A 21,112-nucleotide genomic window follows, 5' to 3' on the forward strand; every position below is an offset into this window, starting at 1 on the left:
TTCCAACCATGCCCCACCTGCCTATCTTAAGAGCTTGTTTGGAGGTTCCAGCAAGGGAGCTCAGCTACTCATGTACCCTTGACCAAAGGTATAAATTCTCTGTATGATACAGATCTGGCAAAGATTTCCTTTTCTTCTTTCTTCCTTTTTTTTTTTTTTTTTTTTGGTACCAGGGCTTGAACCACCGAGTTACATTCCCAGCCCCCTTTTATATATATTTTTAGAGACAGGATCTTTTAAGTTACTTAGGGCCTCACTAAGTTGCTGAGGCTGGCTTTGAACTCACAATCCTCCTGCCTCAGCCTCCTGAGTCACTGGGATTACAGGTGTGTGCCACTGTGCCCAGCACCAAGATCTTTAAAGTGGTGTGTGAATGAAGTTTGAGAAACTGTAGCTGCACTATTCAACATAGAAGTCACTAGCCACATGTGACTATTTGTTTAAATTAATTTTTTTAAAAATTGGAAATTCAGCTACTCAATCATACTAGCCACATTTCATATGCTCCATAGCAATGTATGTCTAATGATTCCCTTATCAGACAGTAGAAATATAAAACATTCCTATCATCACAAAAAGTTGCATCAAATAATATTGCTCTAGGGCTGGGGATGCGACTCAGTGGTAGAGAACATCACTGTGTTCAATCTCTAGCACTGAAACAACAACAACAAAACCACAATGAAAATTCTCCTACATTTTAGCCAGAGTGGTTAAAATGAGAAGGAATAACAATATCGAGTGTTGATGAAGATATGGAGCACCTATAATTTCCATACACTGGTGTACAGGGGTGGTGAATTTTTAGAACCATTTTGGAAAAGCATTTGGCAATACCTATTATGTTCAATATATTTATATCCTATGATTCAGGAATTTCATACCTGGAAATATACCCAGGAGAAATGAATATACATATCCAACAAAAGTTATGCACAAAGCAGCTTTATTCCTAAGAAAAACTGGATACAACTTCAATGTTCATTAGCAGTAAATGGATAAATTGTGGCATATTCATAACACGGAATGCCACAAAATCAGACAAAACTTGTCTATGGTAATAGAGCTCAGAGTACTGTTGACATTTGTGGGGGGAATATTGACTTTGAGCTTGCTAGATGCTGGAAATTTTAATACTTTGATCTGAGTGGTTGTTACATGATATATATATATATAATATACATATATATAGCATATATATACTGCATATAAACAAATAATGAATACTATGTATACATTTGTAAAATTTCATCAAGTTGTACACTTAAAATGTATGCGCTTTATCACCCGTAAGTTATACTACAATAAAAATAAGTAAATAAATAAATCCCTATATAAGGGGCAGCAGATCACAAGGTGGTTTTATATCATCTTAAATAAAAAATTAAAAACAACACTTCTCATACATGTTAAAATGTTAAAGTTTTATCTATATATCATTTAAAATTACTCCTGTGCATCAGGAATTCAAGTACCACATTTTGGTTAAGCCATTCCAGGCACTCTGGGGGTTTTACGGAGCTGGTGCTAGGATGCTGGCAACCTAAGGAAGCACTGTGGCCAAGTAGAGATTGCATAGCTAGGATTATGCTTTGTCACCATCCTGGGCTGGGGTTATGGAATGCCTAGGCTCTGCTTCAAGGCACATGCCAGCAAGCTGGAAGAGGAAAGGAGGCAAACTGGGAAAGGGGGCAAAGAAAAAGGCCAAGGGCAGATTCCCTGGTGCTCTGGCCCATCGCCCAAGTGTTGGTCTCCTGACCTCACCAGAGACGCAACAGATGTGAAACAAGCCAATTGGTTTCCAAATGGGAACGTGCCAGCCATGATTTCTGCTGCCCAAGGAATCAATAACAATAATTCTTGTGATTCATGTTCATCTTGTTTTATTCCAAAGCACTTTACCAAAAAGTCCCTTGGCTCAGCCAAGAAGTTCAGGGCCAGAAGCCAGAACACCTGGACTCCAGATCTTGGTGTAGAATCTTCCTTCGGGTCTAAGTTTCTCCTGTTGTTAATTGTGGCAAGTGAAGTGTGGAGATTCTTACAGTTTTATATACATCATCTCACTTGACCTTCCAAGCTCAATCCTAGTTAGGAAAACAAGAGTAAATTGTTATTCTAATTACACAGATACAGAAATGGGATCAAATGAGGTGAGGTTAGGACTTGACCAAACTCACACACTATTAGGAAGGTGGGGGGCTGGCCCTGGTTCCATCCCCAGATCTGATTTAAAAAAAAAAAAAAAAAAAAGTGGGGAAGTTGGAAAGCTGGGACATTTTGTTCATTTGTTTATTTTTTGTTTGTTTGTTTATCTTTAGTTGTAGATGAACACAATACCTTTATTTTATTTTATTTTTTTATTTTTATGCAGTGCTAAGGATGGAATCCAGTGCCTCAGACTGGCTAGGCAAGTGCTCTACCACTGGGCTATACCCCCAGGCCAAGCTGGGACTTTTGATTCCAAACCCTTTACTCTTTCCTTGTCAAAAAAATAAAGTCAATTCCACACCTGCTTTTAGTGTAGTGCGAGATGACTTGATCCTGCACAAAATGCCCTGTGTATACTCCAAGAGCAGATCTGAGTTTGTGGAGATGTACAATTGAGGGGAGGGACTCTAAAAAAACAAACAAATAATGAACACAAAATTGAGTACAGGCCTTAAACAGGCCTTGTAAGGAAGGGGCCTTGACGATTAAACTTCATTAGTATCATGGTTAATCTGCTTCTCCTATATGCCATGCCCTCTAAAAAAAACCGGACACGCCAGATCTTGACAGCGTTTCCCACCCTGTTTGTGCAACGTGGCAGAAGTGGGATGTGGAAGTCCTGGGAAAGGAATCTCATTTCTCCCAGGAGACAAGAGGAATTACAGCAGCAGCCAGGCGGTGCGAGGATGGAGAAGGCAGTGTGCCAGGGGACGGTCCAAAGGGGCCGTGTGACCCAGCTGGTTGAGACATGGGCAGCAGCAGTGCTGGTGTGGGAACTGGCAGCCTGGGAGCCAGCATCAGTGGCGCTGTCCCGTGAGAGATGGCCCAAACCATGGGCTGGCCTGTTGGAAGCAGGGGCAGGCGTCCTTCACACTGTCTTCTGGTTCCCTGCGTCCTGTCCTGATAACCTTTCCTCTGAGGAGAGGAGGCAAAGATGGACAAACCACAGCCAAAGGCACTGGGAGACTAAAGAGTGGTTCACGCCCAGGACTTTCCTTCCCCGACCGGCAGTATGGTGAACTGCGGGCGGTCAACCGAGGGCTGCTGGTCTGCAGCTCCGGCCGCAAGGCCGGGGTGCAGGGCTCCCCTCGTGGATCCCCGTCGCCGCCGGGGGGCAGCGCCCGAGGCCTGCTTTCTCAGGGCTGGCCGAGCCTTTTTGACAAGCTGATTGCGTAGCGGGGATTGGCTGGCCCGGGCGTGACGCCGGTAACAACAAAGGTGGAGTTGGAAGAAATTAGATTAAAGGAGAGGGGGGGAAAATAATAATTAAAGGGGGAGCTGGCAGGGGACAGGAGGCAGACACCGAGGGGGAGATGCGCGAAGCACGATCTCCCGGCTCCAACTTCCCCCTAGAAGCTCCTTCGCGCAAACCCACCAGGATTTTGCTCTTTATCCCCACGCGGGCTCTGGCCCAGTTACCGAAGCCGGGGTAGGAGGGATGGCTGCTGCTTCCTGAAAAATCCCAACTCTCACCCTGACACACCTCACTACGACCCAGGGGGAGAACTTTTTACTTGGATTTCTCGGATCCTAAGCCTGGTGAAAGTGGGGGGCATTGCGAACAACGAGGGACTCGCTCCAAAACCCGGAAGGCCCTCGCGGGGCACGGAGATCGGACCAGCCGGGGTGCTCCCCCGGTTTTCCGATGTGTTGCAAATCTAAGCTTCTTTCTTGCTTTTTTCTTTTATAACATCCCCCTTTCCTCCCCCCTCCCCTCTTTGGCTTCGGGGTTGCAAAAGCAAAGAGCAATAAAAAAAAAAAAAAAAAAAAAAAAAAACCCGCGCACACACTCAGACACACACCAGTGGCGACAGGAGAGAGTTGGAAAGACGCAGGAGAGAAGCAGGAGGCAGCGGGAATGGAGCAATGGGAGCGGGAAGCAGGCAGGTTCCCTCGCAAATCCCCCTCCGGCCCCAAGCCGCCTCGTCGGCCCCGGCAGGGGAGCAAGGAACCGGGCGAACAGATGGAGGAGTGGAGCTCGCACTAGGCAGCGGGCTTGGCCGGAGAATGGAGGAGCCGCCAAGCGACCGGCTGATTGGAAGAGAAACGCAGAGCGATGGAGGCGGGGGTAGGAGGACGATTTCTCTGCGGGGACTGGCGGCGGCGTACACGCCCGGGTCGGGCGCTGCAGAGCTTGGCTAGCTTTCAACCCGCGCTCGCCGGCTCCAGCCCCGCGCGCCCCCACCCCCAGCCCTGCCGGAGGCTCCGCAGGTGAGTGCGAGCTGGGGGCAAAAAAGACACGAAAGTCTAAACACGCCCGCCCTGCAAAAAAAAAAAAAGAAAAGAAAAAGAAAAAAAAAAAAAGAAAGCATTTTCCTTTTCTTTCTTTTTTTTTTTAATTTTCGTGCAGCCCCCAGAGCGGTGGGAGGGAAGGGGCGAGGCTGAGCCGTCCCGAGGAGGCGGAGGGGCCAGGCGAGGCCGGGGTGGCCCGGGAGGCGGCGGCGCCGAGGCGGCTCTGACGGGCGAGCGCTCGGAGCGGCGCTGCGCTGCGCCGAGGCGGGCGGGCGGGCGGAGCGGGGCGGGCGGAGCGCGGCGCGTGGGGCTCGCCATTAGCCGTCGCTCCGCTTCGCCATCTCGGGCTTTGTCTGGCGACTAGCTGCCCCAGCGTCGGCTGCGGCGGAGCTGCGGTTCAGCTCTTCCGCCCGCCGCGCTCTCAGGTGCCTCCGGCCCGCGCTCCCATCCACATACTCGGTAAGTGAGCCTCGGTGCCACGGATTTCGGGGGAAAGGGGTTGCTCGGCGGCGGCGCCGATCTCCATGCGCCGGGGCAGGCCTGGGGAGCCATGCCGGGCTGGATTGAACCGGCTCCCAGAGCTGCTCCACCGCTGGGGCTGGAGCCCGCTCGCAGTTTCCAGGCTTTAAGGACCAAAAGGAACCTTTTTGTTTTTGGTGTCGGGGTGTTGTTTCTTTTTCTCTCTACCCCCCCACCCCCCAAGTTTCGTGAGTGCCTTTCGGCAGCAAGGGGACCGCGAGGTGGGCGCCGAAGCCTGGCGCCGCTATCGGCTTGCGTGCGCCCCAAGCCCGTGGCCACGCTCCGGGGATGAGGGTGGGCGCCGATAGCTCGCCTCGGAAGGCGGGAGAAGGGAAAGGGTGAGGACTGGCCTGCAAGTACGATCCTAAGCTGGAAGACTTGGAAGAGAGCCCCGGAGCTGGGCTGCCGACACCCCCTGAGCCTTACCGGCCACCGGGGGGCCCTCCGGGCACCCTCTCCACGGCCGCACCTCGGCCCTCCCTTCCGCGCCGGCCAAGGCTGCTAGTTCCCCCGCGGGTCTGGCGAGGTCGCTCTCGGCGTCTGCCCGCCCGCCCGCCTCGGCTCGGCGCCCCACCGCCATCCGGGCGGCTGCGTGTCTCCCTGCCCCGGCCCCCCCGCTCCGGCGGCGGCAGCGGCAGCCGCTGCCGCTGCCGACACCACCACCACCACCACTACTACCACCACCACCCCCCTCCCCTTCTTCCTTCCCTCCGCCTCGGCCGCCCGGGTCCCCCCAGCTCCCGCCCCTCCTCCCAGCTGCCCCCCGCGGAGCCCGCCCGGGCAGGCTGTGGGAGGGAGCGGAGCCGGCGAGGCGGGCGGGCTGGCGCTCGCTCCCCGGGGGTCGGTGTGCGCTCTACGGGGAAGGACGCGCTCGCTGCCCCGCTTCTCCCGCCCCCCCTCCCGCTCCTCCTCCTCCCTTCTCCCTCCTCCTCCCCGCTCCGGCGGCGGAGGCTGCGGCGGCGGCGGGGGGTGTGCGAGCTGAGGCCGGGGCCGGCGGGCGGGCGGCGGGCGGGCTGCCTGCAGGCGGAGGGCGCTGTGCTTTGTGCTTTTCGCCGCGAGGAGCAGCAGGCAGCAGCCACAGCCGCCGCCGCCGCCACAGCAGCAGCAGCCGCCGCCCCAGCGCCTCCGCCGCGCCGGGAGGAGGAGCCGCTGCCGCCGCGGGAGGGAGCTGCGGCTGTGCCCGGCCGAGCGGGGGAGGGCGCCGCCGCTCAGAGCCGGGGAGGGAGCCGCCGGAGCGGGAAGCCCGGAGGCCGCGCTGCGCCGGGTAACCGAGGCGGCTGAGGACGCGTGCTAGGGTCGGGGCCGGGGCCTGAAGGCAAGGGAGCGAGCCGCCGGTGCGGTGGACGCCGGGCGAGGACCCGGAGCGACCTCGGAGCAGGGGACTAGGCTCGACCAGACCAGGGCACTGGGGAGGACACCGAAGCCGGGGGAGGGGAGGGCAGGAAGCGAGGCCCGGATCAGTCCGGGCCGCAGGCGGAGGAGCCCGCGCTTCTCGGAGCCGGCAGGCGCAGTTCTCGCCGGCCGCCGGAGGGGGCGGCGGGGCCGGTGAGCGCTGCGCCCCCGCCTCCCGGCTGCCGTCCTCCCGCCCTCTCTTTGGCTCGGCTCCCCGGAGGCCGGGGCGGGGGCGCCGGCGGGGCTGGGCCGCAGGCTCGGGGGAGGAGGCGGCGGTTCCCGCCGCGGTCGCGCCTCTGCGCCGGGCTCCTCCGTGAGCGTCGGGGTAGCTGGGCGGTGGCAGAGCCTCTGGCCGGGGTGGGTGGCTCGGGGGCGGGGGCCAGGCCGCTTCTCTCCGGCTGCTCGCCGGCCCGGGCGGGCGGGAACGGCGTTGGGCGATCGGGAGGGGGGAGCGACGGAATCCGGATCCGGTCCCCGGGGGCGGTGCGGCCGCTGCGCTCCGGGGCTGGCGGCGGCTGCGCTGCGTCCGGGTCCCCGCCGGGTTGCGGAGGCGGGGGGAACCGGCCGGGGGGAGGCGGGAGGAGGAGACTGGGGCGCGTGCCCGCTTCCGTGGCCGCGCGCGCCCTTTACCCGCCCTTCCTCCTCCCCCGCCCTCCAGCCTGGGGCCTCCCCGGGGCGGGCGCACCGAGGAGGAGGAGATTTTTTTTTTTTTTTTTCTAGTCCGGGTGGGGGAAGGAGGGCGGGCGCTCACTGCACGCGGGAGCTGGGAGCAGTCTCTCGCGTGGGCAGGGGAGGGCGCACGCCGCGGAGCCGGGCTGCAGGGGCTGGGGGAGGGGGTCGGGAAGAAGAGGGGCGCACTCCCACACCCTCCGACCCATTAAGTCTGAGCGTCCTGACTGGGTCTTACTGAGAGCCGGGACCTGTTCCCCCCTCCTCTTTGGGATGGGGGTAGGATAAGAAACCCCCCACCTATCAGCCTGTCTGAGTGGGGACTGGTGTGTCTTCTAAAGGGTGAGGTGGCTTTGACCCCGGGTTGCCGGGCCAGCGCGACCGAGGAGGTGGCCCGACAGCTGGAGGATGAACGGAGAAGCCGACTGTCCCACAGACCTGGAAATGGCCGCACCCAAAGGCCAAGGTAGGGGTTCTCCACCCCACAGCCCTTCTTAAGTTAAATCTTTTTTCCCACATGGCTGTCTGCAGGACTCTCCTTCTAAAGGGTTCCTCCATTCTGTATTCTCTGAACTTGGGGAGAGTGTCTTGAGCTTTATTTTATGAGTTGAGCATCCTTTACACTCGGAAGGAATAATTTGGCTTGGTTAAATCCAAATTATTTGACTTTGAGACTGTAAGTTGTTTTTTTCACACAGCCCCCTGCCCCTGTGTTTGAGGGAGAAGGGAGACCCGTGCAAGTTTTCTTTCTGGGGTTCCCTTCATCCTGAAGTGTGTCCCTGCTCTGGTTCTTGGGCTGGAAGGAAGGATGAGGATTGAAGTGGGGGGTGCGAAGTTTCCCAGCTTTTTAGGTTCTCTTACTGTTATTAAAAGAATAAAGTTTTGGCAGAGGCAGGTGGAGAGAATTCGTGTTTTAGTGGCTTAAGGCCCCAGGCCATGTAAGTGATATACACAGCTAGACCCCTGCTTCATCCAGCAGGGACCCATCCAGTACTTTTGGTCATGGGGAATAGAACAAATCTCAGCAAAGGGCAATGCTTGTAGGACACTGAGGGGAGAAAAGATTATGGGGTCCATGTGACCCTGCTCTGCAAAAACCCTGACCCAGGTTACCATATGCAAATAAAAGTGAAGAGCCCTTTTGACTTAGAGCCATGGATGGCTACTACCCCAGCTCACCTTCTAGTACAGCCACTCTCTAGAGAGACCCAAGCTCTCTGAGTTGCATTTCAGTGACTGAAAATAGCAGGTTCAGATTCCCTTTTTTTTCCCTAGGGAGTTGATGCAAGAGTACAACTTGGAATTTGGGGGAGTGGGGGGTCTTTAGCGCAGGACCCTGAGAATCTTTGCCACCTATATGATTACCTCAAACCTGCCCTGTATAGTTCTTCATATCCTTCCCATTTTTATTTGCCAGAAATTCTTTTCTGATCTCTCTTGTCTCTAATGTTGGCTTTTAGCTGTTTGGAGTCTTCTTATTGTCCACACCCCTTCTTCAAGCACTTGAACATTTATGGTATCTATGTAGAATTTGAATTTGGCAACACATTTAGATATGTTGCCTTCCTGCTTTCTTTCCTGATAAACTAATTGCTTTCCCATAGGGCCACAATTCACAGGAACTTTATTTCCCCTGCCCCCTTCCTACCATCAGTACAGGCCCATGGAAGCCTGGAATGTTAGAAATGAAAATATCCCTGAAGGAAGCCAGTCCTGGGTTCAAGCCAGGTTTTCCACATGTGGCATTGGACTAGTCTTTGCCCTAATCCATTGTGACCAGTTTTCTTAGGGATAAGCAGTGCTTAAGGAAAGATGCTTTGGTTTAGATCTGAAGCAGTCAGGGTCTCTGGGGAAGAAAGGTTGGATATTCAAGGACTGGGGAGCAGATCAGGGTGATGACATGAGCCAGGTGTGATGACTTCTTTTACCTCTCAACAGACCGCTGGTCTCAGGAAGATATGCTAACTTTGCTGGAATGCATGAAGAACAACCTTCCATCCAATGACAGCTCCAAGTTCAAAACCACTGAGTCACATATGGACTGGGAAAAAGTAGCATTTAAAGATTTTTCTGGAGACATGTGCAAGCTCAAGTGGGTGGAGATTTCTAATGAGGTAACTGAACCCCCCCCCCTTTGTGATACACATGAATATACATCTACACATAACCCTACCTTGTCCTTCCTTGAGGGGTTGATGAGACAGAAGTCTGTAAACAGGAAGGAAGAAGACCAGGAGAGGTGTTCATGTGGTCACTTGTTAGCTCTCTATTTGACCTTGCGCCTGTGGGAGGAGATGGCACCATTAACATACCAGCCTCCAGGTCTCAATTCTGAGAGTTCAAGGTCTCTCAGGTGGCCTTGACTACTAACTGTCCTGGGGTTTCTGTTGCCTAAACTGTCTAGGGACGCTGAGGTCAGGCAGTCATCTTGTTACTGTTCTTTGGTGTGTGCTAACTACCCGGGCCTCTGCAGTAGGCCTGCGTCAGTCAGTGCCTGGGTGGGAGATTGCCTGTACTGTGGGGCTGTTGGTCTCCGCTCTGCTTCTTCAATAAATTCAGTCTGGTAGACAGTGGTGGAAACCCATTGGAAAAGGGAGCTCTGCTGTGGGGTGGTGTTTTCCAGCTTCCCCTTCCACCTACCTCCCTTCTTCCTCCAGGTAAGGAAGTTCCGTACATTGACAGAATTGATCCTCGATGCTCAAGAACATGTTAAAAATCCTTATAAAGGCAAAAAACTCAAGGTGAGTTACCAGGAGGAGGAGCGCAAGGGTTAAGGAAGGAGTGGTCCAAAGAAGGGTTGGTGTCTAACCTCTGTTGTGTCTTTGTCCCACCTTCCAGAAACACCCAGACTTCCCAAAGAAGCCCCTGACCCCTTATTTTCGCTTCTTCATGGAGAAGCGGGCCAAGTATGCAAAACTCCACCCCGAGATGAGCAACCTGGACCTGACCAAGATTCTGTCCAAGAAATACAAGGAACTTCCAGAGAAGAAGAAGGTGGGGGGAGGGGGGTTCAGGTTGGGGGAAGGAAGAGGCTGGGAGCAGTTGGTGTGTGTAGGTCATTGCAGGGGCAGGGCTTAGAGGGACTTGGCATCAGGGACATAGGAGTCAGCAAGCAGAGTGGGGTCTCAGGCAGCCATACCTGATTGCCCCATCCCAGGCCCACACTCAGTCAGAACAGTCACCCTTGAAGGTGAAACCCAGGCCTAGGCAGTTGCTCAGACCAACCTCATCCTGTGGACCATCTACAGTGCTCTCTCTTCATTCAGTTCGCTACACATTCATCCTCACTGTTGGGCCTCACAGCAGTTCTGTACCCCCCACATTTCCCTTTATGGCCTAATTTAATGTTTGCAATATCCTCACACAGGAAACCCCAGGAAAGGGGGTTGTTCTTATGCTTGTGTGCAAAGAACTGAGATGCAGGGAGGTTGAGTGTCTGAGGTCACACAAGTAATGATGCTAGATCAGGACTCGGCCTTGGCACCAGCTCCCTGTGGGGTGCTCTTCCCACAGCCACATCCACACGTTAAATGGGCTTTCTTCCCCGTGTGCAAGAATATACCTTGTCCTTCCTGGCCTCATGTTGTCCCCTGCAGAGGTCATGCACTGACCCAGACAGTCAGGGAGGTTGATGACCTTGGGCACACAGGTTGCCTAAGCTTCCCAGGCAGCAATGGACACTGTCAAGGACAGCTCAGGAGGTCCCATGCAGAGACAAGAAACAAAATACCGAAGGAGTCCTGAAGGGACATGGGTAAAGTGAGGTGAGGAGGTGGACAGGAAGAAGAGATACTGTATAATGAGGTGGAGCCAAGGAGAGAAGTTGATGAAAGCCATGAGGAGAGTCCAAAAGGCACAATGGGAAAAGAGACAAAGTTGTACATAGCCAGCCCTCAAAAAGTGATGCCTGCTGCCACACTCGGTGGCCTTTTTGTCCTGGTTTATATACACTGGCTGTAGACACATGCTCTTGGTGCTAAACCCAAAATGGAACCAGCTTGGTGGGTAAAACCAGCCCTCTGTGGCCACTGCCCAAGCTAAGCAGGAGCTGTGATTGCTGGAGCTATGATTAACCCCTTGATGAGGTTAAGGGACAGTGACAACACCAAAAAAAAACTCATGGAGTGGGAGGGAGAGGCAAAGGATCTTGAGAACCAGGGAGGGACAGAAGAAATGGGTAGAGTGGACGAGAGGCTGGACTGGGGACAGACTTGTCCTCTTGGGCTACTACCACATTGCTATGTGTGGGTCCTTTCGGTAAGTCCCTTCACTTCTCTGGGCCTGGTTTTGTCTGTGGAGTAAGCCATATCCATGGAGGTGCCCTCTGGCTCCAAAAACTTGCCTGTGGAGGACCACGACTGGGCAGAGGAGACAGTGCTGTGCTCCCAGTTTTCTGGGGGAACCATAGGGGAAAGAGCCACCTCTTTGTACTGGCTGTGTCCGCAGTGAGAGGCAGAGGTTGGCTTGGTCACTGTGAGCCCCTTGCCCCTTGCAGTGCTATTCTTGAAATTATAGGAAAAAGAGGGAGAAAAGAGAGATGGCTCTTTTTGTAGCTACCAGACAGAAGGTAGATAGGGAAGGGGAAGGATTGGAAAAGAGGTGCAAGTAGGATTTGGAGAGGGAGGAAGGGAGGCAGGTAGAGGGAAAGGCAGGCAAGGGAGAGTGAAGGGAGCCAGGTGGCAGAGGGGAATAGGGGGCTGGGAGGGGCCATCAACCAGGAGCCTGGAGGAAGGGATCAGAGGTAGGAAAGGTGGTGGTAGCTGAGGCAAGAGGGAATGGTGACAATTGTGAAGGAGTGTGAGGGGCAGCTGGAGCCCCAGAGGAGTGTAGATGGGAAAGAAAAACCCAAGAGACAGATCTACTGGGATATGGTTTGCCTTATAAGAATTCATTCTGAGTTTCCTTCAACACAATCTCCCCTTGTGCCTTGGAAGCAGGATTCAGTTGCCTGGCCCTAAGGGCCATCTCCATACTGGTATCAGCTGCCTCAGGCCAGGGAGGCGGGGATGACCAGAGCAGGGTTTCCACCAGACTCATGAGAACTTGATGGTGTCAGAGAAAAGGGTGGGGCAATCCCAGTCCTGCCACTGCCCACCAAGTGACTGTGGTAATGCCAAATCCCCCTTCTGGGACTCTCCATCTATTAAATGGAGAGAATAGAAATAGGATTCCATGTCTGAAAGACCGCTATAGTTCCCACTGCATGGTTCTCGGTCACCAGGTCTGGTATGTGGTGAGCCCAGCCCACCAGAAGGCACAGGCCACCATCTGTCCACATCATAGCAGGAGGCGAGAGAATTAGCGTAGTGGGCTCCTGGTGGCTTTTGTAGCTCCGGGTGAGATAGGCCTTGGGTCCTGGATGACCCCATCCCCTCCTCCCCCCAGATGAAATATATTCAGGACTTCCAGAGGGAGAAACAGGAGTTCGAGCGAAACCTGGCCCGATTCAGGTAAGGCAGTGGAGCCCAAAGGAGGGCCACGGGGCACCGGGTGTGACAGGATAGGCTAATGCTGGCTGGAGCCTGATGCTGGCCATCTGTGAAACATGGAACATGATGGGTCACATACAGACCCTAATGTGTTACGCTCAGGGGCAGGGACAGGCAAATAATTCTTTGCCACTAAGCCCCAGATGGAAGGCCTAGGAGGCTCTGTGGGTGGGGCAGCTAACTTGGGTCTGCCCCGGCAGTGTTCCCCGCTGACCCTTGCTCCCCATGCCCTGGCTAGGGAGGACCACCCCGACCTTATCCAGAATGCCAAGAAGTCGGACATCCCTGAGAAGCCCAAAACCCCCCAGCAGCTGTGGTACACTCATGAGAAGAAGGTGTATCTCAAAGTGCGGCCAGATGTGAGTGTCTGGCCAAGGGGCGCGGGTGGGGGCGCACGGTGGTGGCAAGGGGGGAGCCGCACCAGGTCGGCCAGGCACGGTGCAGGGGAGCAGGAGAGGAGGCCCCTCCCCAGGGGTGGGTTGCATGGACAGGGCCTGGGCCAGCTGGCGTGCGAGCGTGTGTGTGCGCGTGTGTGTGAGCCTGTCCCCTTGCACCCAGGCGGGATCCCCGCCTCTCTGCCTTCCCCTCCTGGCCTGTGGGGGACACTAATGTGACCTCCTGTGGCCTGAGGGGGCGGGGGCCTCTGTGCCCCCTACCCCCCTCCCCCTGCCCCTGGCTGCCTGTGTGTGTCTGACGGCTTTTGGTTTGCAGGCCACTACGAAGGAGGTGAAGGACTCCCTGGGGAAGCAGTGGTCTCAGCTCTCGGACAAAAAGAGGCTGAAATGGATTCATAAGGCCCTGGAGCAGCGGAAGAAGTACGAGGTTAGGCTTCCGCTGCGCTCCTCCCCGTCCGGCTCTTCACGAGCCTCTGCCCTCTGACTCTGCGCCACCGCATGCTGCGGGAGGCAGTCACTCCCCAGCCCTCCATTGAGGGAGGGGCCTTCTGGGCCCCTCACCTCTGTCTCTACCTTTCCTACCCCCACCCCTCATGAGATCTCAGGCTAGGGCAGGGCAGGGCACCATGTTCCGTGTGAAATGGCAGACACGGCCATCCCCAGCTTTGCTCCCTGCCCCCCCTCCCCAGCGGCTCTCCCCCTTCCCCTGCCCCGGGCTAACCCCACACCCCGTTGCCCCCCACCCCCCCACCTCACTCTACAGGAGATTATGCGTGACTATATCCAGAAGCACCCTGAACTGAACATCAGTGAGGAGGGCATCACCAAGTCCACCCTTACCAAGGCTGAACGCCAGCTCAAGGACAAGTTTGATGGGCGACCCACCAAGCCACCTCCGTGAGCACTGTCCCGGGGTGGGTGGGTGGACAGCTAGGGAATTGGGCCAGTGAAGGATGTAGGCCCAGGCTCTACAGTGAGAAGGCCAACTGCTCAGTTGCTCATGGGGTGTGCCTCTCTTCCTGCCTGTTCTGATAGGAACAGCTACTCACTGTACTGCGCAGAGCTTATGGCCAACATGAAGGACGTGCCCAGTACGGAGCGCATGGTGCTATGCAGCCAGCAGTGGAAGCTGCTGTCCCAGAAGGAGAAGGATGCCTATCACAAGAAGTGCGACCAGGTGCTTCATGGCAGGGATCACCCATTGAGACTTTGGGGCCCTCCTTTGGGGGTTTCAAGTGTGAAATCTAACCCTAGCAAAGCTCAAATCAGTCATTGGTTATAGGTGCCTTGGGCATCTGCTTCCAACATGGCAGTGTGTTAGGTTTGGCATCTGGGCCTGTCAAGGCAGATAGCTCAGGCCTCTTGATTACTATCTGTTGGGGGAGAGCAGGCCCTGGGGGAGGCTTACCTAGGGTTCCTGTCCCTGATACTGGAGTCTCCGGTGAGCCTATCCGCAACTGACCCTAATTCCCCTCCCTTTCCCAGAAAAAGAAAGATTACGAGGTGGATATGCTCCGTTTCCTCGAGGTGAGTGTTCCACTTGGGGACTGGGCAGAAAAGACAGGCTAAGCCAGGGGAGGAGTAAGAACCCCTGGAGAGCAGGTGAACTGCAGCCCCACGCTCCTCTTCCCTACCAGAGCTTGCCTGAGGAGGAGCAGCAGCGGGTCCTGGGAGAAGAGAAGATGTTGAACATCAACAAGAAGCAAGCCACCAGCCCAGCTTCCAAGAAGCCCACCCAGGAAGGAGGGAAGGTGGGCAAGGACACATCGGCCCAGCTGGTGGGAGGTGGGAGCGCTGGGCTCTGGTAAACAGCCTGTGAGCCCCAACCCTTCTGCACCTTCCCAGGGTGGCTCCGAAAAGCCTAAACGGCCGGTGTCAGCCATGTTCATCTTCTCTGAGGAGAAGCGGCGGCAGCTGCAGGAGGAGAGACCAGAGCTCTCTGAGAGTGAGCTGACCCGCCTGCTGGCCCGCATGTGGAACGACTTGTCGGAGAAGAAGAAGGTTAGGCTTGCTCCTAAAAGCCAGTGCCCCCAGAGGGGCTGCTAGGACTACTTCCTCCCCTGGGGCTGCTGCGCAGCCTCGCCCCTGCCCCGTGTGGCTTACACACGTGTGCCTGGGCTCAGATGCTGGGAGCCCGGCGAGCCAGAAGGCGGGAAGCTGTCAGCAAGGGCTGTTGGTTCCCGGGGGAGCGGCGGGTGGGCGGGGTGGAGCCCGCGGGGACATCTGCACCGCCCACGCCTCTGCCAGCCCCTCCTCCCCACCCTGAGCTGCAGCTGCTGCTGGCCGAGCTTAGCGCGCCCCCTAGGGGTGACTCGGAGGCTGACATCCGTGTGGTCCTCCATAGGCCAAGTACAAGGCCAGGGAGGCGGCATTGAAGGCACAGTCAGAGAGGAAGCCAGGCGCCGAGCGCGAAGAACGGGGCAAGCTGCCCGAGTCGCCCAAGAGAGCTGAGGAGATCTGGCAACAGAGCGTCATCGGCGACTACCTGGCCCGCTTCAAGGTAGCAGGGAGTAGGACAGGGGTTTTTCTACAGCCTCCAGCCCTGGGTGACCCCTCTCACAGCTGATACCCTTGTCTGTCCCCAGAACGATAGGGTAAAGGCCTTGAAAGCCATGGAGATGACCTGGAACAACATGGAAAAGAAGGAGAAACTGATGTGGATTAAGAAGGCCGCTGAAGACCAAAAGCGATATGAGGTGAAAAGAAGACTGGGCCACCCCTCTCCATATAAGCTGGGGCTCTGAGCCAGAAGTCTCAGTCTTGTTTGTGACCCTGAACCAGTCTCAGATCCCCCACTCCTTGGACCTCAGTCTCTCTTCAGCAAAATGGAGGAGATAGTATTGACCTTCAGGGTGATTGTTGGGGTACATGTGTTCAATTCCAAAACCACATTGAAACTGTCATGCTTGACATGAGGTGATAGGTAGTTGCTCCCTGGCCTTGCTTTGGTTACTTCTCTTTCTGGCACATAAAAGGAGAACCAGCTAAGGCATGACAGAGTGGGGCAGGAGGCAGCAGTATTTCAGGGGGTGTGGGGACGAGTGTGACTTTTCCAGGTCTCCCCACAGAGAGAGCTGAGTGAGATGCGGGCACCTCCAGCTGCTACAAATTCTTCCAAGAAGATGAAGTTCCAGGGAGAACCCAAGAAGCCTCCCATGTGAGCCTGGGGCCAGAGCCTGCCTTGGTATGGAGGGTCAGGACTAGAGGGCTTCTTGGTTGGGGTCCTGACCCTCCCTGAACAACCCCCATCTCCCAGGAATGGTTACCAGAAGTTCTCCCAGGAGCTACTGTCCAATGGAGAGCTGAACCACCTGCCACTGAAAGAGCGCATGGTGGAAATAGGCAGCCGCTGGCAGCGCATTTCCCAAAGCCAGAAGGAGCACTACAAAAAGCTGGCCGAGGAGCAGCAGAAGCAGTACAAGGTGCACCTGGACCTCTGGGTCAAGGTGAGAGGGCAAAGGACCTTTGGAAGGGAGAGGGAGGCATCATGCTATCTTATTCATCATTTCCTTCAGTACCCCAACGGTCCTGTAGGGTAATGCTTACTGTCACCCTTTTAAACCAAAGCTCAGAGAGGTTGAGTAATTTGCCCAAAGTCATACAGTAGTCAGAAAAATCCAAATCAGACTGCCTTTTCCTCTCTCCATGTGGGATTAGGAGTACTCTTTAGGCTCTAGATTGACTCCTCTCTGAGCTTCCCCTCTATACCTTGGTTGAGCAGTAAGATTTGTGAAGTGAGGAGAATCATCTGTGTTCTCCCCAGCACCCAGATTGACCAAGGACCCAGAGAGAACAGGGATTAGATGCTCCAAAAGTTTGGAGAGCCCCAGTGCCTCATCATTGGCTCAGGAGACTGGGAACCAAGTGGGGTTGATGATACCAGGCTCTGGGAGTCATTGTGGGGAGGCTTCTAAGTTAAAGAAGGCCCCATCTCTGGAGCCTCCATTTGGGCAGAGCAACTGTAGGAACATGAAAATCAGCAGTCTTGGTGCATGCTGGCTTACCTCAACCAGGTATGGTGGCACAAGCCTGTAATCAAGGCTGTGGCAGGAGCATGGAAAGTTTGAGGCCAGCCTGGACAACTTAGATCATTGACAGTTTAGTCTCAGGATAAAAATAAAAGGGGCTAGGGGTGTAGCCTGGTGGTGGCACTTTTGCGTAGCATAGGCTAGGCCCTGGGTTTAATCCCTAGTACTGGGAGGGCAGGGGGAGGAGGCCGATAGTGTCAGCAGAAACTTGAGCTGCATTCCTAGACCTCAGGGGCACTCTGCAGAGACTTGGTGTAAAGATGGATGATATAAAGTCCTCAGACTACTGCCCGACTGGAACTCAGGGTGCTCAGTTGACAGTAATCTGGGGAATGTTCCAACCCCCACTTCTCTGTCTCCCCAGAGTCTGTCTCCCCAGGACCGTGCAGCATATAAAGAGTACATCTCCAATGTGAGTTTGGGAATCCTGCGATGGCAGGGTGGAGGTAGGGATTCCCCAGGGCCTGGAACTCACAGCTGCCCCTTTTGCACCCCCATCCTCTCCTACAGAAACGTAAGAGCATGACCAAGCTGCGAGGCCCAAACCCCAAGTCCAGCCGGACCACCCTGCAGTCCAAGTCGGTAAGGAGCCTCTCCCAGATAGCGGGCAGGTGTCTGTACAACAGGGTCCCAGTGCCTGGGCCAAGACCACTGATGTCTCTCTGCCCCTCCAGGAGTCTGAGGAGGACGATGAAGAGGATGAGGATGATGAGGATGAGGACGAAGAAGAGGAAGATGATGAGAATGGGGACTCCTCTGAGGATGGTGGGGACTCCTCTGAGTCCAGCAGTGAAGACGAGAGCGAGGACGGGGATGAGGTGGGACAGGCGGGGCATGGTGAGAGAGGAGGGTTGGGGTCCCTAAGGAGGGCCACCTGGTGACTGCACATCCTTTCTTCCCCCAGAACGAGGAGGATGATGAGGATGAGGATGACGACGAGGATGACGATGAGGACGAAGACAACGAGTCCGAGGGCAGCAGCTCCAGCTCCTCCTCCTCAGGGGACTCCTCAGACTCTGACTCCAACTGAGGCTCAGCCCCCGGGGCAGCCAGGGAGAGCCCCAGAGCTCCCCTCCCCGACTGACCACCTTTGTCTCTCCCCCATGTTCTATCCCCTACCCCCTGGCCTCCCCCACTTTCTGTCTTTCTTTTTTTTTTTTTTTTTTTCTTTTTTCTTTTTTTTTTTTTTTAACAAAATATGGTGGGGTAGGGGACTGGAGGAGCCCAGGCCAGGACTCTGTAGCCTTGGAGCAATCAACCCTGGGGGTCCTCCAGGGAGAGCAACCATCAGACTGAGCCAGCACTGGACCAGACCGGCCCGCCCTACCCCTCTTCTGCACTTGCGGTTCTGGCATGGACAATGGACCAGGGGTGGGGAGTCCAAAGAGTTCAGTGAGGCCCTCCACACCTGCAACCCAAACCAAGGTGGGGTGGAAGTTTGGGGAGGACCCCTTCCTTCCCAGAGGGTCTCACCACCTGGACCCCTGCATTGGAACTGGAGGCAGGGAAACTGTGGGGAGAGGAGGACAGGTGCCTTTGAGAAAACGGGCACTGCCCTGATGGTCCTCTCCCCTGCCCCTGCAGGAAGGAGCTGCCTGGACCCACTCATGGGGGGGCAGAAGTGTTTTTTATATATGTGTATATATTTTTTTTTTAAGCTCTGAGCTGTCAACGAGACGTTTCCTACCGATCTCGGCCGCCGTCTCTGTTGTCATTTCTGGGAGAGGGAGGGTTTAGGGGGTAGATTTGGAACTTTTTTTAAATGGTCTTGATGTGTGTGGAAGAGAGAGAGTGTGTGAGTATGTGTGTGTGTGTGTGTGTGTGTGCGCGTGCGCGCTGTATATAGCATGGATGCACCTGTGGGTGTGTGTGAGTGTGTGTGGAAGAGAGAAGGGGTCTGTCCTGGAGCCCACCTCAGTTTTTGTGAATCTGGAAAAGGGTTGGTGAGGGCCAGGGAGATGGTGATCCTGGTGGGAACAGGCTGAGGCTGCCCTTCTCTGCATGTCTCCGCTTTGCCTGGTCTCTGGTTCTATTTGGGGAGGGCACAGAAGCCACTCTTGATGCTTCCTATGCCAGTTTCCCTGTGCCAGGGTCATGTGCATCTGAGCTGCTGCTGGCCCCTACTGTCCAGCAGGAAGGCGGGAAGAGGCAGACAATGGTGTGAACCTTAAAGCTTTTCTTTGGTGGAAAAGGCCTTCCAGTTCATGTGAAGGGCCAGCCTGGCCACTCTGGGCACAGAATCTGGGCGTCAGGAAATGTGTTGGGAGCTCTTATGTACACATCCCTAACTGCCTTCCCCCATGTCCTCTGGCCACCCCATTTCCTTTGATTTCTCAGGTCTGCTCCCCCTCTTCCTTGCCCCCCAACCTTACAGTTGGGAAAGGGGCTACAGAAGCTGCTTTCTGCAGCTGTCCCTCTAACCCTTGCCAGCCATCCCAAGCTTTTTGGTACCCTGATTCTTTGACTCTTAATAAGCCAAGCCACCTTATCTGTGGACTTAATTTTCATTGTTGGCGGTTTTTACTAAATTGGTTCAAAAAACAATTTTTTTTTTACAATCATGTCAGTGACCTATTTAATCGGGGCTTTGTGCTTCCCACCTTCCCCTCTGAATGAAAGCCAGGAATGGGGGAAGTGGGACCTCTGCCAAGGTGGTGGGGCAGAAAAGGTAAAGGCCCCACCCCAGATAGGCTGTGGGTCTCTTAAATGAAAGCAGACAATCTGCTTTGCCTGGACCCTGGTGCTTGGATGGGGAGGCGTAGGGAGGGACACTCCCCACTCCCACTCCCCTTCCTTTATCCTGACCCAGGAATTAAGTACGGGGGTTTATAGGTTATTTCTTTCTAAGAACCCCTGCAAACACCCTCCCCCCCCCCGACTTCCTTATCTGAATGCCCCTGCACTATTATGTTTTAGTGGAATGTGTTTTCATTTAAAAATAACTTCGAACAGGACACTTTTCCTGTTTTAAAAATTGAAAAATTCTTACAGTACAGACAGGGCCATGGGGGTGGGGGTGTTGGTGCTGTAAGAGGTTGCTCTGAGTGCATTTTGGCACTGGGACGGGATGGCTGGGGTGGGAAGACCCCCATTCCCCCACCTTTTTTTTCTAATATTTAAGGAGTGTTTTGTAGGTTTCAACAACAACCACACTTGAATTTGTATTATGGGAGGTGGGAGGGAATGGCTTAGAGGTGTCTGCCTAAGCTTAAGGCCAACTGTGGAAGTTTTGTTTTCCCTTTTTTTTGTATAATAAAGTGAAAAACAAAGGTTTGACTGCTGTCTGGTCACTGGCATAAGTGAAAGTGGGTGGCAGGGGCGACCCAGTAGGTCAGATAAACCCCTTGAAGCTAGCTTGTTTGCCCTTTCTAGAACCATCTAAGATTCCATGGGCAACCTACGTTTTACATCATTTTGTACTACTGTACTGTGCTTTCTAAATTCAGTTTGTCCACCTGAGATTGTCAGTCACAAAGGACTCAGAAATTTGAGAACAGACGCATTTTTCACCAGAGGGCATTCCCTTGGGAAATGAGGTGATGAACCACTGAGGTCAAGAGTTCATCCTGGGCATGCCAGCTTTCCTGGTTGGTGCAGGATTTATCAAGTGGTGTTTGGGCACCCTCCCACATTGAGCCCTCAGCTCCTCCCAGGGTCTAGATGATTTCCTAACCACCCAGACCTCTAATAGAAAGTGGCTAGAACAGGATGACTCGCTCTCTGCAACCGTGGACCTCTGCTTTCCTTGAACAGGCTTCTGTTGGGTTTCTGGAACAGCAAAGGACTGAAAACCCTACTTCTGTCCAAGGACTCCAAGTCTGATCCCTCCTGTTCTGGGTCAAACTTGTAAAACATTCCCACTCACCATTCTGAGGCCACTCTTGACCAGTCACCAACATGTCCATCTTTACATCCAGGACACTTGACTGTGTCCTGCTTTCGTGGTCTACTCTGCTGGTGTCAGCCCTCCCTCTGCATTCTCTCCCTAAACCTCTTGCTAAAAAATGAGTCCAGCTAGATTCCTTTCCTGTCTCCTGTGTGCTTGCTCCCACCATGGTACAACAGCACAGAGGCCCTCACCAGATGCTTGTGCCATAATCCAGATGTCCCAGCCTCCAGAACCACAAGCCAAATAAAATTCTATTTTTATAATTTATCCAGTCTGATATTCTGCTACAGT

The 21,112-nt window shown here is 54.5% G+C and overlaps 2 protein-coding genes and 1 long non-coding RNA gene across 4 annotated transcripts; 1 reads left to right on the top strand and 2 right to left on the bottom strand.

Annotated features, from left to right (window-relative positions):
* Positions 1 to 1,866: 1,866 nt before the first annotated feature.
* On the bottom strand, positions 1,867 to 3,958 carry LOC124981047 (uncharacterized). Its single transcript, XR_007107907.1, has 2 exons — positions 2,510 to 3,958; positions 1,867 to 2,084 (listed from the first exon to the last, which is right to left on the bottom strand). It is a non-coding gene; the product is annotated as an uncharacterized LOC124981047 (long non-coding RNA).
* Positions 3,959 to 4,721: 763 nt separating this feature from the next.
* On the top strand, positions 4,722 to 20,205 carry Ubtf (upstream binding transcription factor). 2 transcript variants are annotated; one of them, XM_047547216.1, is made up of 21 exons: positions 4,722 to 4,899; positions 7,362 to 7,486; positions 8,959 to 9,134; positions 9,678 to 9,761; positions 9,859 to 10,014; positions 12,406 to 12,470; positions 12,748 to 12,868; positions 13,221 to 13,331; positions 13,668 to 13,801; positions 13,940 to 14,081; positions 14,390 to 14,431; positions 14,542 to 14,655; positions 14,750 to 14,905; positions 15,249 to 15,404; positions 15,490 to 15,600; positions 15,973 to 16,061; positions 16,161 to 16,350; positions 17,297 to 17,344; positions 17,443 to 17,514; positions 17,607 to 17,750; positions 17,837 to 20,205. In XM_047547216.1, exons 2-21 carry the CDS (start codon positions 7,429 to 7,431, stop codon positions 17,960 to 17,962), a joined length of 2,295 nt encoding a protein of 764 aa, XP_047403172.1. In that variant the 5' UTR covers positions 4,722 to 4,899; positions 7,362 to 7,428; the 3' UTR covers positions 17,963 to 20,205. The 2 variants fall into 2 exon arrangements, with proteins under 2 accessions (XP_047403172.1, XP_047403173.1); XM_047547217.1 differs by lacking the exon at positions 13,221 to 13,331 and having other exon boundaries at positions 4,724 to 4,899.
* On the bottom strand, positions 5,813 to 7,229 carry LOC124979249 (basic proline-rich protein-like). The gene is made up of 2 exons (XM_047543770.1): positions 7,218 to 7,229; positions 5,813 to 6,871 (listed from the first exon to the last, which is right to left on the bottom strand). The coding sequence occupies exons 1-2, from the start codon at positions 7,227 to 7,229 to the stop codon at positions 5,813 to 5,815; spliced, it is 1,071 nt and encodes a 356-aa protein (XP_047399726.1).
* Positions 20,206 to 21,112: the final 907 nt, after the last annotated feature.

This window comes from Sciurus carolinensis, chromosome 3, assembly GCF_902686445.1.
Source record: "Sciurus carolinensis chromosome 3, mSciCar1.2, whole genome shotgun sequence".
Classification (NCBI taxonomy): Eukaryota; Metazoa; Chordata; class Mammalia; order Rodentia; family Sciuridae; genus Sciurus; species Sciurus carolinensis.

What these genes read in the sequence shown, in the direction of transcription:
- Ubtf (XM_047547216.1), top strand. Translation starts at nt 7,429, where the DNA reads ATGAACGGAGAAGCCGACTGTCCCACAGACCTGGAAATGGCCGCACCC. An exon ending in ATATGCTCCGTTTCCTCGAG is followed by an intron (nt 14,432 to 14,541) that starts GTGAGTGTTCCA and finishes CTTCCCTACCAG; the next exon opens with AGCTTGCCTGAGGAGGAGCA. An exon ending in ACTACCTGGCCCGCTTCAAG is followed by an intron (nt 15,405 to 15,489) that starts GTAGCAGGGAGT and finishes GTCTGTCCCCAG; the next exon opens with AACGATAGGGTAAAGGCCTT.